At 44.5% G+C, this 15467-nt stretch overlaps 1 protein-coding gene across 1 annotated transcript in view; it reads right to left on the bottom strand.

Moving 5' to 3' along the window:
• The window catches only part of bcr (BCR activator of RhoGEF and GTPase), an 80942-nt gene that overhangs the window by 21305 nt on the left and 44170 nt on the right, over positions 1 to 15467 (bottom strand). The window contains exons 2-5 of the mRNA XM_061080513.1: positions 12562 to 12746; positions 6531 to 6635; positions 5144 to 5329; positions 177 to 284 (exon numbers count right to left, since the gene is read on the bottom strand). Coding sequence (XP_060936496.1) covers positions 177 to 284; positions 5144 to 5329; positions 6531 to 6635; positions 12562 to 12746 — 584 coding nt within the window. The remainder of the gene's footprint in view (positions 1 to 176; positions 285 to 5143; positions 5330 to 6530; positions 6636 to 12561; positions 12747 to 15467) is intronic.

A 15467-nucleotide genomic window follows, 5' to 3' on the forward strand; every position in this document is an offset into this window, starting at 1 on the left:
TGATCCCATAACTCAAGAGATCAGAGCGACAACTTTGCAACAACACCGAACCGTTAACTCTCGGTCTAATGCCTTTATCCACATTTACGGTATCGCTTTCAATAAACACTCACGTCACTATCACCGCTTGGCACCGCTTCTCTGGTGCCCCCCCCACCCCCCCCTCCCCGACTTACCTCGGAGATTTCTGAAAACTGTGTGTTGGCCTGGCAGCACTTCTCCGCCGTCTCCACGGCCAGCTCGTAGTTGTCCACGAACGCTCGGTAAACTCCGAGTTGGCTGGCCTGATGGAGAGAGAGAGAAAGAGAAACAGAGATATGATGTTAATGTAAAGAGCAGTCAGGAAGTGTTAAGAGGTTTGATAGTAAATTCAACCCTTGACTGATGTCCAGTTAAAAATTAAAAGAGCAGACCTGTCCATCACTCTCTATTCATTATGGCGAAGTCAGTCTCTGAATGTCAACAGAGAAATACAAACAGCCTTCATTACTACTTCCTACTCTTATCTTCCACCTCTTCATCCCTTTACTACTCAACTGCAACATTAATGCTGCTCTAGATATTTGCTTTCTTAACAGTGAAGATTCTTTACAGTATTGTGAAATAAATGTATTTGAAACTTCAGAGGCTCAGAGTATCATCAGTATAATTATTCATTTTATTCCAAAGGGGGGAATGCAGGAAGCAGCTTAATGTATCGGCCCTAATGAGTCCTTCGTAAAGAAGTAAAGCTAATGCACTGACAATGAGGGGCGGGACGATGTCATTTGTCATCACTACACCTGGCATTTCATTTGTTTGAGAAAAAGAAAAAATCTATGTGTAGAAGAGAAATCAGAGAGCAAACGCTTCACACAGGCCGGAAAGCAGGAAATCTGCCCAGGTACCAAAACATCTGAGTGCGAGTAGAGCAAATCCAAGCACAAGCAGAGCAAATCCAAGCACAAGCAGGGGCTGTTTGAGTGAGAGCATTCAAAAACCTGAACGTGAAACCTAAAGCTTCTTTTTAACTTCTTTGACGAGTGAGGCCCTTCATTTCTGCACGTTTTGTTGTTTTCCGAACTGTTGCATCTGAAATATTTGACACCACACAAGACAAATCTCTACTATCGACAATATGAAGCTCAAACTTTAATATAATCGCAAATTTCAATACGAGATGACAAATCCTTGACATTTCATAATAGAAAAAGAAGATTCAGTCCAGTCAGCTGTGTCTGGGGAACTGTGACCTGCAGAAGCACAACACAGATCGCTGTAACAACAACAACAACAGCACAGGAACCTCGGTACCCTTCGCTGGCTGGGCCCGTCGCCTTGGCAACCGAGGGGGACCTGCACTGTGCCGGGGTGAGTAATTAATGATCGGTGAAACAGAGGCTATGAAAGCACGTTTGGAAAGCTGCGCGGGTGAGTAGGATTCCAGCAAACGCTGCCTGCCAGCGCTGCGATCCATCTCCACGGCAAACAAAAGGACAGTCAATCCTCCTGAACAAAAGCCAGAGGACGAGCGGCTGCAGCGGAGACGTGGGCTTTGTGTGTAATGTCGAGTTTCACCCGGAACCTCTGAAAGGAAAGAGCTCCGAAACTCTCACCTGAGTGTAGCGGACACACGAGTGCATCGAATTACCGGCTTTAAAGCTCTTTGTGACCTCACTAATAACACGTCAGACCTTTTAGGGTAAACGTGAACCAGTGTGAAGTTATATATTTTTTTGTAGAGCTCAGGAATTCAGTCCATCATTACAGACCGAGGAGATTCTGTTTCCGTAGGCGGTTATTGGTTTGTTTGCAGGAATTCCTCAAAAAAATACTAAAGCGATTTTCATCACAGTTTGTGGAGAGGCTGGTCACGACCCCAGAAGAGCCCTTCTGAGTTCTGGTGCGGTTCCAGGATTTTTCTTTTGCAACTTTGTTTAACAAGACGGGGGGTTTCCTTCATCTTTGGTGATTTCTCAGTGTGATTTTTGAGACTTGATGGGAAGAAAAAATCGGCATGTTTACGATTGTGTTCAAATTTCATGCAGATACGATGAAAATAGGGATCTAGTGAATTTAAATGTGTAAATCAAGATTTTATGTAAAACTTTATTTAAACTCATTTTTTAAACTGACTGATAAAGTTCAGCATCATGTCTATTTATGATTGAGAATTCTATTGCTCTCATTATTGCAGAATTGTTTTGCCTTGCCTCTTTGCCTCACTTTGAACTTTGCATTTTAACAATTCTACTATTAATATTAATAATAAATAATTGTTGTTATTATCATTAAGGGCACACATCTATAAACCAATGACTATAACTTCATCTACAAATGAGCTCATTCATTCTTTTCTAAACTATTTTGAGGCTGACCCTAACCTTCCTAACATGCCCTGATGTGAAGTCACACGTTTTCTAAACAACATTGTGTTACTGCCGGCAGCTTGACTATGTGTGGGCGTCGTATATCGGAAAAAAGAAAGAAAGAAACAGCAGAAATTTGTACCTTAAAAAATTGGCTTGTGAATTTCATGCATCAAAATCGTCTCAAAATGGATCTGTGGGCGTTCTGTATGAATCAAGCACATCCAGGAAGAGGTAAAAAGTGGTGGAAAAAAGGAGGAGTGGAGCAATTTTCACAATCCTGTGTCCCGCCCTGGGCCACACAATCTGCAGCATTCAGAGCGTGACAGGTCGACTGTGTGAGAGCGCGCCTGCCACCGAGCGGCACGAGACGGCGTGAAGGCTTCACCGAGTGTGAGAGAGCAGAAAACTGGCTTTAGGTGATGAAAGAACGTGTCGGGGTGTTTGGATTTCTCAGTTGGGGATTTGTCTTGTGGTGAGACTCTGTGTGGAAAACAGCATTAAGAAGAGCAGCCTCATGACGGACCACGGCTGGAGATTGAATTTTCGCCGCTTGGTTTGTGAATGAGTCGAGCAGATATTCATTCTCAAATACGTAGCAAATACATTATGAAGTTTATGAAGCTTAAACTAGGAGTTACAGATCCAGAATTAGGAATTGAAGGCATCTCTATCCAAAATGTGACTTGGTAGTGTGGTATGTAGTATGGTGTGCGTCCAGCCTTGGATTCTGACATCCTGTGTTCTCCTGATCATTGATGTTCAAGCTTCGGAACACAGATAATCCAAGTACTCGTATTTCCTCCAACACACACACACACACACACACACACACACACACACACTATATACATAAAGCACACATGGTTGTGAGGCCAAACAAAGGATCAAGAGGTTATCTTCTTCCTCCACAGATCCACGAGCATCTTTGGTCGTCAATCTCTGCAGAGCAACAGTCAGTTTATCTCCGTCTGTCTTTGAGGTGTAAAACCTTCACCTCTTCCAAGTGTTTAGGAGAAGAAGGAGCACTAGTGTGATTTAGCACAATTTCCAACCTTCAAACACTTCTCCCCGACACTCACGCTCATAACCCGTCACCGGCACTTTGCCTCTTCCTCTTTTCTCTCTCTCGTCTTCTCCTCTGATGTCTCACGATTTCCTAAAAAAACTTCAGCGTCACGGCGAGACGGCTCTATCAGAGTCGCAGCAGCAAATCTACTCGGATACCCTCTCATCTTCTTTCAGCCTACACCCCCCCTCCATTCTTTGCCCTTATCTCCTCCTCTGCTCCCATCTAAGCTATTCCTCCCTCCTTCTCCACCTCCTAAAAGAACGACTGACGTGAAGCATTTTGCCTCTCTGTTTTTTTGTAGGTTCAGCATCTTCTCATCCGGACTTTTATTAGCTGGCAAGAAATGGGACAGAAACTGTGGGATGCACTAGTGTGTCTGTCTGTGTGTGTGTATTTGTGTGTGTGTGTGTGTGTGTGTGTGTGTGTGTGTGTGTGTGTCTGTGTCTGTGTGTGTGTGTGTGCAGAGTGACAACCACAGCCAGATTGTTGATACCGATAGAAAAAGTGTAAATACAGCGGGTAAAAAAAAGCACGTGTTTGTCAGGCTGACGTAATGGTTAAAAGCAGACAAAGGAAAAGGGCTCTTGCACGATCACAAGCACCAGACGAAGCCGATCTTCACTCCATCTCCTAAAGAAAGCTCCAGTAACAATAGCTCTCAAGCACTGTTCACAGACTACAGCCACTCTGCTCACTATTTATTCATCACCCATATTAGAACCATGAAATCTGTTTTCCAGGAACCGAGAGTTGTTTTATTGTGACCGAGGAGCCGTTTTTAGAAAGAAAATATATAAACAAGCATCTAAATAAAGGGTTTGATTTAAAATAAATGGATATTGTGCTCGCTGGACTGCAAGGTGAGTCCCCAGGGAAGAAAAGGCTGATGGGATACGTTACTAAGAGAGAGAGAGTGAAAGAGAGAGGCTCCTATTTATAGCAGCTTCTTTGAGACACAAAGCACACAGTGGAGTGATGGACTCAGAAAGGCGGCATTGTGAAACATGCATGCACCTCCCTCTATGTGTGTGTGTGTGTGTGTGTGTGTGTGTGTGTGTGTGTGTGTGTGTGTGTGTGTGTGTGTGTGTGTGTGTGTGTGTGTGTGTGTGTGTGTGTGTGTTCGAGCACATGTGAATCTGAGGGGGAAAGAGACAGAAAAGAGAGAGAGGGAGAGTGAAGGAGACGCTGGCGGGAGAGAGGGGGAGAATATTTAGGACGGAACTAACAAATGATTCATTGTGGGTTAATTGACCCATTGTGAAAATGATTAAATAGACCCAGTGTACGTTTGGCTCGGACGTGTTTGGCAGAAACGACCAGAAGGGAAAAGAGAGAGAGAGAGAGAGAGAGAGAGAGAGAGAGAGAGAGAGAGAGAGAGAGAGAGAGAGAGAGAGAGAGAGAGAGAAAGAGAGGAGGAAATGGGAAGAGAAGGACAATTCAGATTTAATTTGTCCGGATTTAATATGATAAAGGAAAAGAATCACTACAAAAATCAAATCGGCATTTTTTTTATTGGTTTATTGAATTTGCTGATGGAAAGCCTCTCGATTCTAGAAATGACATTAATGTGAATAATGCCGATCTAAGATTAGGTTTGTTTTGGGTCTGCATCCATGTGTATGTTTTTGAGTGTCCCCTTGTTACTTGTATCAGGGGTAACTTCCCACCACAACCTCAAATGTCCCGAAACCGAAGCCCAAATCTCTTTCTTTTGCCCCCTCACCAGTTTCTGGAAGAGGTCCCCGACTCTCTGGTGGTGGCTCCACTGCTGAACTCGAGGCAGGAGTCCGTCGTAGAACTCCTTGTGGATCTCGTACAGCTCAGGCACTTTGAAGAAGATGGTTTCTATCTGGGCCACGGTGAGGACGGGCTGCGACGTCGTGGCTGCAGCCTTCAGAGGCTTCATGGGCTGGGGAGGAACAAACAGTACAGATGACAGGTGTGAAAAAGGCTCTTTCCATACAGTGCATGTGTGGGTGAACTTTAAGTACTTTACAGAATGACTCAGGCTTCAAGTACAGAATAACGATTCTATCACAAAAGCAGAAAGAAGTTGCAGTGGTGAGCATGTTGCTTTTAAAGGGACTCTTACCTTTGTTGCATTTGAGAATTACAGCACATTCAAATCATCCCGCCTTCCTCCAATGCCCCACCCCCTCGTTCCCATCCGCGGTGTTTTTTTGAAGAAACTTTATTTAAAAGCAGACTTACAACCTACTGCCTCCGCGCACGCACGTGAGTTTTTGTTTACCAAAGCAATGGATTCGGATTCAGAAGCACCGGTAAGATATATACATTTACATTCACATATGATGACGGGCCCGAATGCGCCACAAGAAGCAGACGGAAAACCTGCATGTCCATGCAGCAAACAGACAGGTCTGTCGGCCAATAAGGTCCTTCGGTCCGAAGAATTTTATTGGTTGAAGTTTTCACTAAATATTATGAGAGTGAAATAATTGTTTGTTTTTACTCCTGGTGGGTCTGTCTTGCATTTTAGAGTGTCATTACCTTATTAATACCAATTTAACCTTATCCAAAAAAAGTGTAAAAATGAAACAAAGGTAAGAGTCCCTTTAAGCAGACATTTAAAACATTTTGTGTTTATTCTGAGTTGTGTTTCTGTTAATGAGAGAATCACAACAGTAAACTTGTTTGCCACGAAACTATGATTATCACATACGAGTCATTTAATCTGTTGCCAGAAGAAAGATAACGATGACAGCATCTATGAAGCAACTGAGTCCAGAAATAAAAGGGACATTAAACGGGCCATTAGCCTTTATTTCAACTTGTGGCCACAGAGGCTGCTGTTAGGGAAATATTACATGGTCCCAAATTTTAGGGAAGGATTTGAAGCATAATCTTAGAATGTGTCTTTTTCTCTGCAGTTCGTTTATTTGACTATTTTGTGCCAACAAAACTAGAAAGAAGCAATTATATTTCCAGATATGACAAGTGGCACCAAAGACAAACAAAGTGAGTGCTCTACCCTTTAACAATCATCAATTTCGGGAAATGAACTCTGGAAAAGTTCCAGAAAATGTCGGGACATGAACTCCGGACCAACCGACTGAGACAGAGAAAAAGCAGCTTGTGTGAGTTCTCACCAGCAGCAGAGCCTCCAGGTGACTGAGGTACGATTCCTCTGTGTTCAGGATCCCAGACAGGACCCACTTCCTCATCTCCAAACCTTTTTCCAGGTCACATTCAGTCTGTAACAAACACACAGAAAAAAAACACAGAGTTACAACAACATCCAGAAACATTGGTAACTGTTTTCAAACTGGAACACGGCATGAAGAACATTCAAAGCATCGTATTATCCCTTACATCTGCTCATTTTAAGAACCTCTAAAACGCCTTGTTTGTAAATCTAAAATTGAAGAGCTCCTGGTTTTTAGCTGCGCTTGAAACTTCTGCAGGTTTCTTCCGTTTGTGAGCGCTTCAGTCTGGAGAATCAAACGGCAACAATTGCACCTGCTAGTCATCCTCCCCGGTTTCCTCCCCTCAGCCCAGTCAAAGCTCACGGAGGAGTGCGGACATGAAAGAAAACAGAGAGACAGAGATTCCTCGGGCTGTCTTGTTTAACCACCAAGTCTGAAATAACTCCAACAGGCAGGGTCTCCCGTGGGAACAGGGTTGACTTATAAATATGTGTGTGTGTGTGTGTCTGAGAGAATGTGGCAGTGCCAAGTGAGGGCGCACACACACACTCGTACACTGACACACACCGAGTCCGGGTTGGTACGCGGAAGCATCCGGCCCCTCAGGCCATGAGGAGGAGGAAAGAGAGAAGGAAAATGGGGGTGGGAAGGGTGAGGAGGAGGAGGAGGAGAGGAAAAGATGGAGACTTAAATTAGATACAGGATAATTAAGAGAGGATAAAGAGTGGAAAGAGGGCAGACATGAAGAAGAGTTAGAGGGCGAGACTTCATTCAGTCTGTGTTTGACTGTCTGGAATCGAGATGGAGTAAAACAAAGGCGATGTGATAAAGGTCAGACGGAAAACTTTTGCAGTTTATTTTCAGATTAAAAGCTCAGTTCAGTCTTAAAAATTAAATATTTTAATCACAATTCCCTTGAGCCAAAGGTGATTTCAACAAATTGCTTGTTTTATAATAAAATTGACATCAATATCAAAGAGTAAAAGTAGAGAATCATCATGTTTGAGACTCTGGACTCTGGCAGAGTTCGAACATTTTATACATACACATCATAAAAGATGTACAGTCTTTTTACGGGCTGGATGCGTGTGGGTTTATGCATTTATTTTAGTGAGAGAAGGTTAATGTTTCCATGGCCACTGCATAAGCAGATTCTGGCCCCGAGGATTATGAAACCCAGTCCAGGGTTTTTTACGGCCCCAGTGTTTGCACAAGGCCAAACGACTAAATAACCTGTTGGCCAAAAAACATGATTTAAAAGCCTCACGCGAGCCGGCACGTCATAAATTCAGATTTAATTCCAGCGACTCGACTGAAGATATTGTGAACAATTACAAACGGCACTCAAACTGTACACGTCGTGATTACAGTTTAATAACCATCAATCCTTTGCCATGGCAGCTCTGTGCTGCTTGGACCAGGCTGCGTAATAGAGTCATGTAAAGAGAGACGGGAACATAATTCATAGACGCCGCACTCGGCTCTAGCTTTCTCACGATCTCAGCCAAAGATAATACCCAGACATTACTTGATTTATTAATACAAATGTAAAGAAATCAGACACAGACGACAAGTGGAATGGGATTTGCAGATTCTCCTCTTTATCTTTCCTCATCTTAAATAGTTTCCTTCACTGAGAGACATAAACTATTTGCATTTTCTTTCTCCCTCTGTCTTTTTCTTTCATACGTGGAGGATGAACGGATTGATTGTGACACACATGTATTATGCATCACACAGATGAGTGGAGGGATCTGCGCTGTTAATAACATCAGTTTCCCCCCTAGAAAAAAATGCTTTAGTTTGCGTATTATGTCGAGGCCGAGCAGCAAAGTTTTCTCTTTTGCAAATAAAAGGGCACTGGGAGTAAATAAGTCATATTTCTATGATATATGATTGCTTTTAAATGTGTTACATTGGATTGCAGCAGCTTTAAATCCGTCCGTCTCTGCTGACTTTGAAAGAGAGAAAAGCCTCAGGCAGCGAACGGAGCCCCTTGAATGTTTGTAAATGGATGAAAAATGAATGTAGAATCCTGAGCTACAAGTATCAGCATGTGCATGTGTGACTTTGACCCGACACTAGAAGTACATGAGACACACAAGCGTCCATTTCAAGCATCACAAAAGAAGAAAAAAAAATCCCAAGGAGGAAACGGCCACATGTTACTCAGCTGCACGAGGGGAGGCGAGAGTCATAAAGTGTGAACTCATCCTCTCAGACCCCCAGACGACTCCCCAAGGAAGGACCCACATCTCCAGACATATCATCTTTTATTCATCACCATGGCAACTAATGAGCCCCTCTCTGGGTTCAGACTGAAGGCTTGTCTGTCTGCATTTGTTTCTCCGTCATCAAAACAGTTAAAACAAAAACACAATTTCCCTGCTCGGAGTATATTTAGGTTTGTGAGTCTCTGTCCTTGCATTATAAAATCTAGTATTTCACATTTAAGCCCCATTCGGCGTCAACAAAGCCCCCGAGCGGAGGAACACAGGTTAGTGTATCCCATTTGCTTCTGATTTGTTTATGCGCGGATGATGTTTCCAGGAGGTTCACGGGGATCAATACAAACAGTGTTTATTGGACAAGCCTGCTGTTGTTGCTCAGGAGACAGAGATAGAATAACAACATTATTCTCCATCTCCGTCTCTTTTTTCCTCCTCTCAGGTTGGAGGGGATGGAAGTGAGCTTGTTCCACACTTTATTAACCCTTTTAAATGTTCAGTTTGTGAATTCTAATCTGTTTAGCCTCCTGCTCTGCCCCCCCGTCGCTTTGTGAAATATTTAACGAGATCCCTTCCAAACTCGGCACGACTGTAAAAGAGCCTTTTTCAGAATGATCCTGCGCTAGAGGAGAAAACCAGGTTTCCTCCGGGTGTCTGATTCCTGCATGTTGACGGAGTCGTGTCTGCCGAGCTGCTCCACACATAGGATTGCTTGCGATGCTGCATCACGCCACGCTTTTAATTATAAGACAGCATGCTGTGCAAGCACCGAAGCTTCATTACAGACGTGATAGATTACAACGAGGCAGATTTTCATCTCACTGAGCCTCCTAATCCGGTGGAGTTGGTCAGATGGACGTTTAGTGCTGACTTAGTAGAAAAGGAAATTGCCTCTCTCTGGTTGTGGCCTTAATGTGCGATGTCGGACAGGCGGGGGGGGTGGTAAGGGAATCATATGGATGTGGGGGTTTGGGGGTCACAAGACAAGCTTCTTCCCGACTGCAGTTGGCCTTATCAACAAGGCCCGGGACCTCCATCTGACTCAGACTTTTATTCCACCCCCACACCTCTAGGATGTGTTAAATTAACACATTATACCATATCATATTATACTGCATTACATTGCATATTGCAATATGACACTGTTAACTGTTTTGCATTTAGCATTTCACTTTTTACTTCACTTTTTATATTTTTTATATATTTTTATTCAGAAATGTTTATCCCAAATAAATGTTACTTAAAAAGTGAGTAAATAAGGATATTCTATGTTTTTGAGGAAAGTGCATAGAATAAAAGCCTTTCCAGCTGAATGGAGAAAAAGAATGATACGGTTCACTTCATTGATATCATTGCCACTGTAAAATCTTTTTTAGTTTTATTACCAGTGAAATGAACATCGTCATTGTTCCAACATTACATCATCCGAGGCCAAATCCAAAAGCAATCCTGCGAATTGCTTCTGCTTCTTTTTCTGACTTTTAATGTCGTCTCAACTTCCTGCGATTGGTTATGAAAGTCTGAACTATCCAAAGAAACATTGTCACACTAAAACACGACATGGAAGTTCTAGTAGTTTTCACATTGTTTCTTTTCTCTCTCCTCTTCTTCTCCTTGGTGATGAAAATGATAAAAGCGTGTGTTGGTGAAAGATGTGGTCAGTGTGTTTGACAGATTGTTAAAAAATAACATATCACAGCACAGGAGTCACACGTCAGTAGCTGACTTCCAATCACCGACCCCCCCCCCCCCCCCCTAGTGCGGGAAGGAGTCAGATTATTATGAGAGAACACGATCCGCTGAGGAAAATTAGATCAGCTGCCGTCCCGCTGATGGTGATGACTCATCACAGTGACGTCATAGAACCGTCAGCTCTGTCTAAGCCAATCAGAGCACGTCTGGCCTCTGACTCATCAATTAGAGCTGCAGACTGGGACGCTGCTGGATGAGGGGGGGGGGGGCAAGGGCAGAGCAAGGACGACGGTAACTCCATTTTCTTGGCAGTTATTGAAAGATTGTCTGGCTGCTTGGAGAACTCACTGATGAATAAATTGTTGGGATCATCCGGCGCTGCTTCCGTCAACCCTTAACACACACACACACATACACAGACACACACACACACACACACAGACACACACACAGACGAACACACACACCCTCCTGCCCGACGTTTGCACAAGGTTTCTGCCTCTGAACATGAGTTTACTCAGCAAATCCTCTTCAACAAATTCATCATCCTGCTCTGACACAAAAACGTGAACACAAGATAAGACATGTGTGTGTGTGTGTGTGTTTACATGCATGCAAAGAAATTAAAATCATTGAGAGTTCCTAGCTCACAGGTCAAAGGTCGGGGTGCAGTCAAGTGATTCATCGTTTATTGGCAGATGCGAGCCATCAATCAGATTGACAGGCGCGGGCCGGCTCTCCTGCTCAGACAGAGAGCAGAGACTGAGGGGCTGAGTAACTGATACCGCTTTGTGACCACTGATGCGATTACTTCCACCAAGGGCACAGTGGAGAGGATCAGTATTAGCTTATTACATTCTCCCATGATACCCCTCCATTCTAATCCAACATATGGCTGGAGCACGTTCAGCAGCTACCTGCAAACACGTCTATGGGGCAGAAAATAATGAGGCAACGACGATGGCAACTGGGAAAATGTAGAAATGGAAGAGAAAATGTGCGTGATTTATCGTAAAAATAATAAATAGGTAAGGACCGCACTGCTGTGGTGGAGATGGAGCTGTGCCGTGAGCTCTTGGTGGTGACATACAGAACGAGAGCGTGAATACAAGCAGTTGAAATGGGCGCCTGAGCTCAGCCGTAGAAGTAGAGCGAGCAGATTTGGAGGCACAGTGAGGAAGCTCAGGCGTGTTATCAGGACGAGTTTTGGAATTTGACTGTGTACGCCCAGGTGGGACAAGACCCAGGGGTAGACCCAGAACTCGCTGGAGGGACTACATACTGTATCCCATCTGGACTGGGAACGCTTGAGGATCCCCCAGGAGGAGCTGGAAATCCAGGCTGGGGAGAAGGGGAATCTGGAACACCATTCTATCTTAGTCTAAGCGGACGTAAATGGGTGGATGGATATATACGTATAAATAATACATATACGTGTATGTAGCGTGAAATAGATCCTGGCTGTAGCATTCACGACCATTCTCATCTTTGCTGACTCTGGGGTTGTGTGTGTGTGTGTGCGTGTGTTTGTATGTGCGCGTGTGTGCAGCCGTGCGTATGTGTACCAGACGTCATAGATCACCGCTTCTCCCTCCGCAGACAAGAGAGAGCGAAGGGAGGAGGGTAAGAGGATGAAGGCAGCGAGGGGGGTGATGGAGGTGATAGGTAATTCTGCCTAATACCCTGGATGAGAAAAAGCCAGACTCTTACAGGGGATGAGTTTCTTCCCCGGATGACTGGCTCTGAGGTTATAACGGCGGGAGAAATTGTGCTTTATCAATCCTCTTTAATGGCAGATTTGATTTCTCATCAATTGACGGCTTCTGATGGCGTAGGATTGCTGTAAGAATAGATTAGCATACTTCCTGGACTGTATTGAGGTCAACGTATAAGCCAGTGAATAGTGATACCAGCCATAGAAATGTGAAATATATCATATTATATTATTATTTAGGGACTTTATCGATTTTAAGTCGTTCAAAGGTTAAATAGCTGATTTGCTGCATCTTTCTGCCACTGACATGAGACACAGGACGGTGGGATGGCATACAGACCGATTTGGAGGACTCCAGCGACCCCGAGGAGAGCGTGTCCCGGCTGCTGCGGCTCTTGGAGCTGAGGTGCGGCGAAGACGACGGCGAGTCATCGATGTACGGCAGGATGTCGTGGTGCCGCCGCTGCTCCTCGGCGCGGTCTGCATCGTACCCGTATGAGGGAGGAGTCCCGGTGAAGTGACCATCTGTGATAAGAGAGGAAGAAAACCATCAGACATTGATACACGGCAACTGTATTAAGTTCAGTTTACTCATTTAGACTTTACTCAACTTGCAAATGACCAAATTCATGCTTATTATGAAGCTTTCTGTTCTGCACTGAGTTTTAACAAAGGTGAGATACTGTACAGTACATGTAATACTGATATTTGTGTTAAGGTTATTCTGATTTAACCTGACATCCCGATGCATGCTGGGCAGGATCACAGTGAGGCTGCCTGCACAGAACTTCATCACGTGTTCCAGAATTAATTTCGCTAATTAAAGCAGCTCTGGAAACTGGGGCACACCAAATGAGTTTCCCCCCTGCATCTTTGTTCATGCATTCATAAGCAAAAAACCTCACACGACGCTCAACAAGAGAGGAAGCACTTTGAAAAGGCCGACAACAAACTGGGTCAAGGTTCGAATAATTTGAGATCCGAGTGCGGCACCTCGAGGGAAATTTTCGGCAAAACCGCACTCTGACCTGCTTCTGCAACGGGCCCGGTGTCTGTGGGGAAACAGCAGCTCTAATCTACTGTCACAGAGTGGTCTCCACTATGATTACAAGGGATGCTCATTAGAAGATGAGGTGGGAGAGAAACAGATACAATCGATTCTGTTCAAAGTTCAACCAGCGACTTCCACTGAACATGACGAGTAGAACAGTTCAGCTTCCAGGAGGAGAGCGAGCGTACAGTCAGCGGTTCTGGGAATCTGGTGTGCAACAGCTGAGGGGAAGACATCAAACATCTCTGCACGTCACACAGAAGAACTTTCTGCTCACCCCCCCCCCCCCACTTCTACATTCAGCAGAGACGAGAGCCGGGCCTCCTCAGTGCTGACTCAGAGCAATAACATGCCAGAGATGAACACAAACACACACACACCATCCAGCGCCGTCCAGTTCACACCAGTTTACTTTGAAACACGCTCAGCTGACATCTACTTCAGCACTGGATCTCTTCTGCCTCCATTGCATCCATAAATCCACTCATTCATATTTGGTTGACACCATCACACACACACACACAGACATATGCTCCTAAAGTCAAAGGTCAGGGGGTAAGGGAGAGACAGAGAGAGAGAGACAGAGAGAGAGAGAGAGAGAGAGAACAATGCCAGTGTGTCCGGGCCTCGTCTGACCTTCAGCCCACCCACCGCTTGCTCCGTGTACTCGCTGCTGCCTGTGGGGGGGGGGCTGCCCACTGTGCCCGCGCCGAGCGTTGGCAAACTGCCTGGCAAAGACCAACATGGGCTCTCTTCATGTGTGTGTGTGTGTGTGTAAACAATGTCCTCCCTCAATGCCAAACCTTGCAGCAAACCAAACTGAGCAGAGTACTACACATTCTCCATTCATCATTATTCATAGCATGTGACGCTGCTGTTATTTTGCACATATGCTGAAATTTTGGGGTATTTCCAGACTCTTGTGTTAATATTAACACTCTTATTTATCAAGTATTTTCTTTGTTGCATCCTAGATCCCGGAAAGTAGAACTGATTTCCCATATCTAACATTTATATAGCTTGTTGCAACATGCTTACAAAATAAAACACATTTGTCACATGTATGATCTATAATGGATCCAGGGAGACGAGTGGGTGCCATCCAGGCGTGTTTTTCTTTTTCCTTTTTATTCCTGACCCCACCTCCATAAGGGAATGCACCATCTCAAGCTCATGTTTAAAAACTCCTCCAAAGATTTATTCAAGAACTACAGGACTTGCTCTAATCGTCGTACCACCCTGCTTTGGAAAAATGCTGTCACCACAAACACACTGGAGATGTGTGTGTCTGTGTGGATTTAAAGCCCACACACAGCCTTTAGGCCGAAGATATTGAACATCCAAACAATTTTTAGAACAAAACTGTCTCCTGGTTGAGAGGGGGGGGGTCACAGTGCTAAGCCTAAAAAACCACAGTCATGAATACTAATGATAAACTGCAGATAAACCGAGGCTGCGTGAAATGCCAAATGAATCACCACAGCTCCGACTCTGACTAAACCGAGCGTCTTCTGGGGAACTGATGTCTCCACGGAACAAAAACACACAAAAGCCAGAAGCTGAAAAAGCTTTGGTGTGTCTGTTTTATACAAATAAAACAAGAGAAAACAAATGAATGAACAAATGAGGGATTAATAAAAACACTAATACACAATAACTGGTGTGACCTGATATTGTGTTCATGTGTATCTTTGAACCATCCTATTACTTTATGGATGTAGGCCAATATTGAGCATGAGCGTGTCTATGACCAGCAGTTTCCAGTGGGGGAGGGGCTGAGCTTCACAGGTTAAGTTAATGGGTCACTATAGCCTGTGGTCGTCAAACACTGAGCTTCAGTCTGTCCACGTCTGACATCGCCTTTCTCTCTCCATCTGTCTCTCACATTCTTTCTTTGAACGCCACTGCTCGCCCGTTGATTTGTGGCCTCATCCTCCTCATCCTCCTCATCCTCCTCATCCTCCTCATCCTCCTCATCCTCATGCAGCTCACACATCAGCATCTTCCTCTTCCTCATGAATACATACCAGAGCAACACACACACACGCACACTGCTGTGAAGTGGTTACATGGAAACAGCGTTTGGGAGGGGACAGGCCGTTTTTTCCTGCTGCAGGTGGAAAAAATACAATCACACCGGGAAAAGCTGGAGCTCCTGCTGCCACGGCAACACACGGGTCTTTCCAAAACAATAT

Source organism: Limanda limanda, chromosome 1, assembly GCF_963576545.1.
Source record: "Limanda limanda chromosome 1, fLimLim1.1, whole genome shotgun sequence".
NCBI lineage: Eukaryota > Metazoa > Chordata > Actinopteri > Pleuronectiformes > Pleuronectidae > Limanda > Limanda limanda.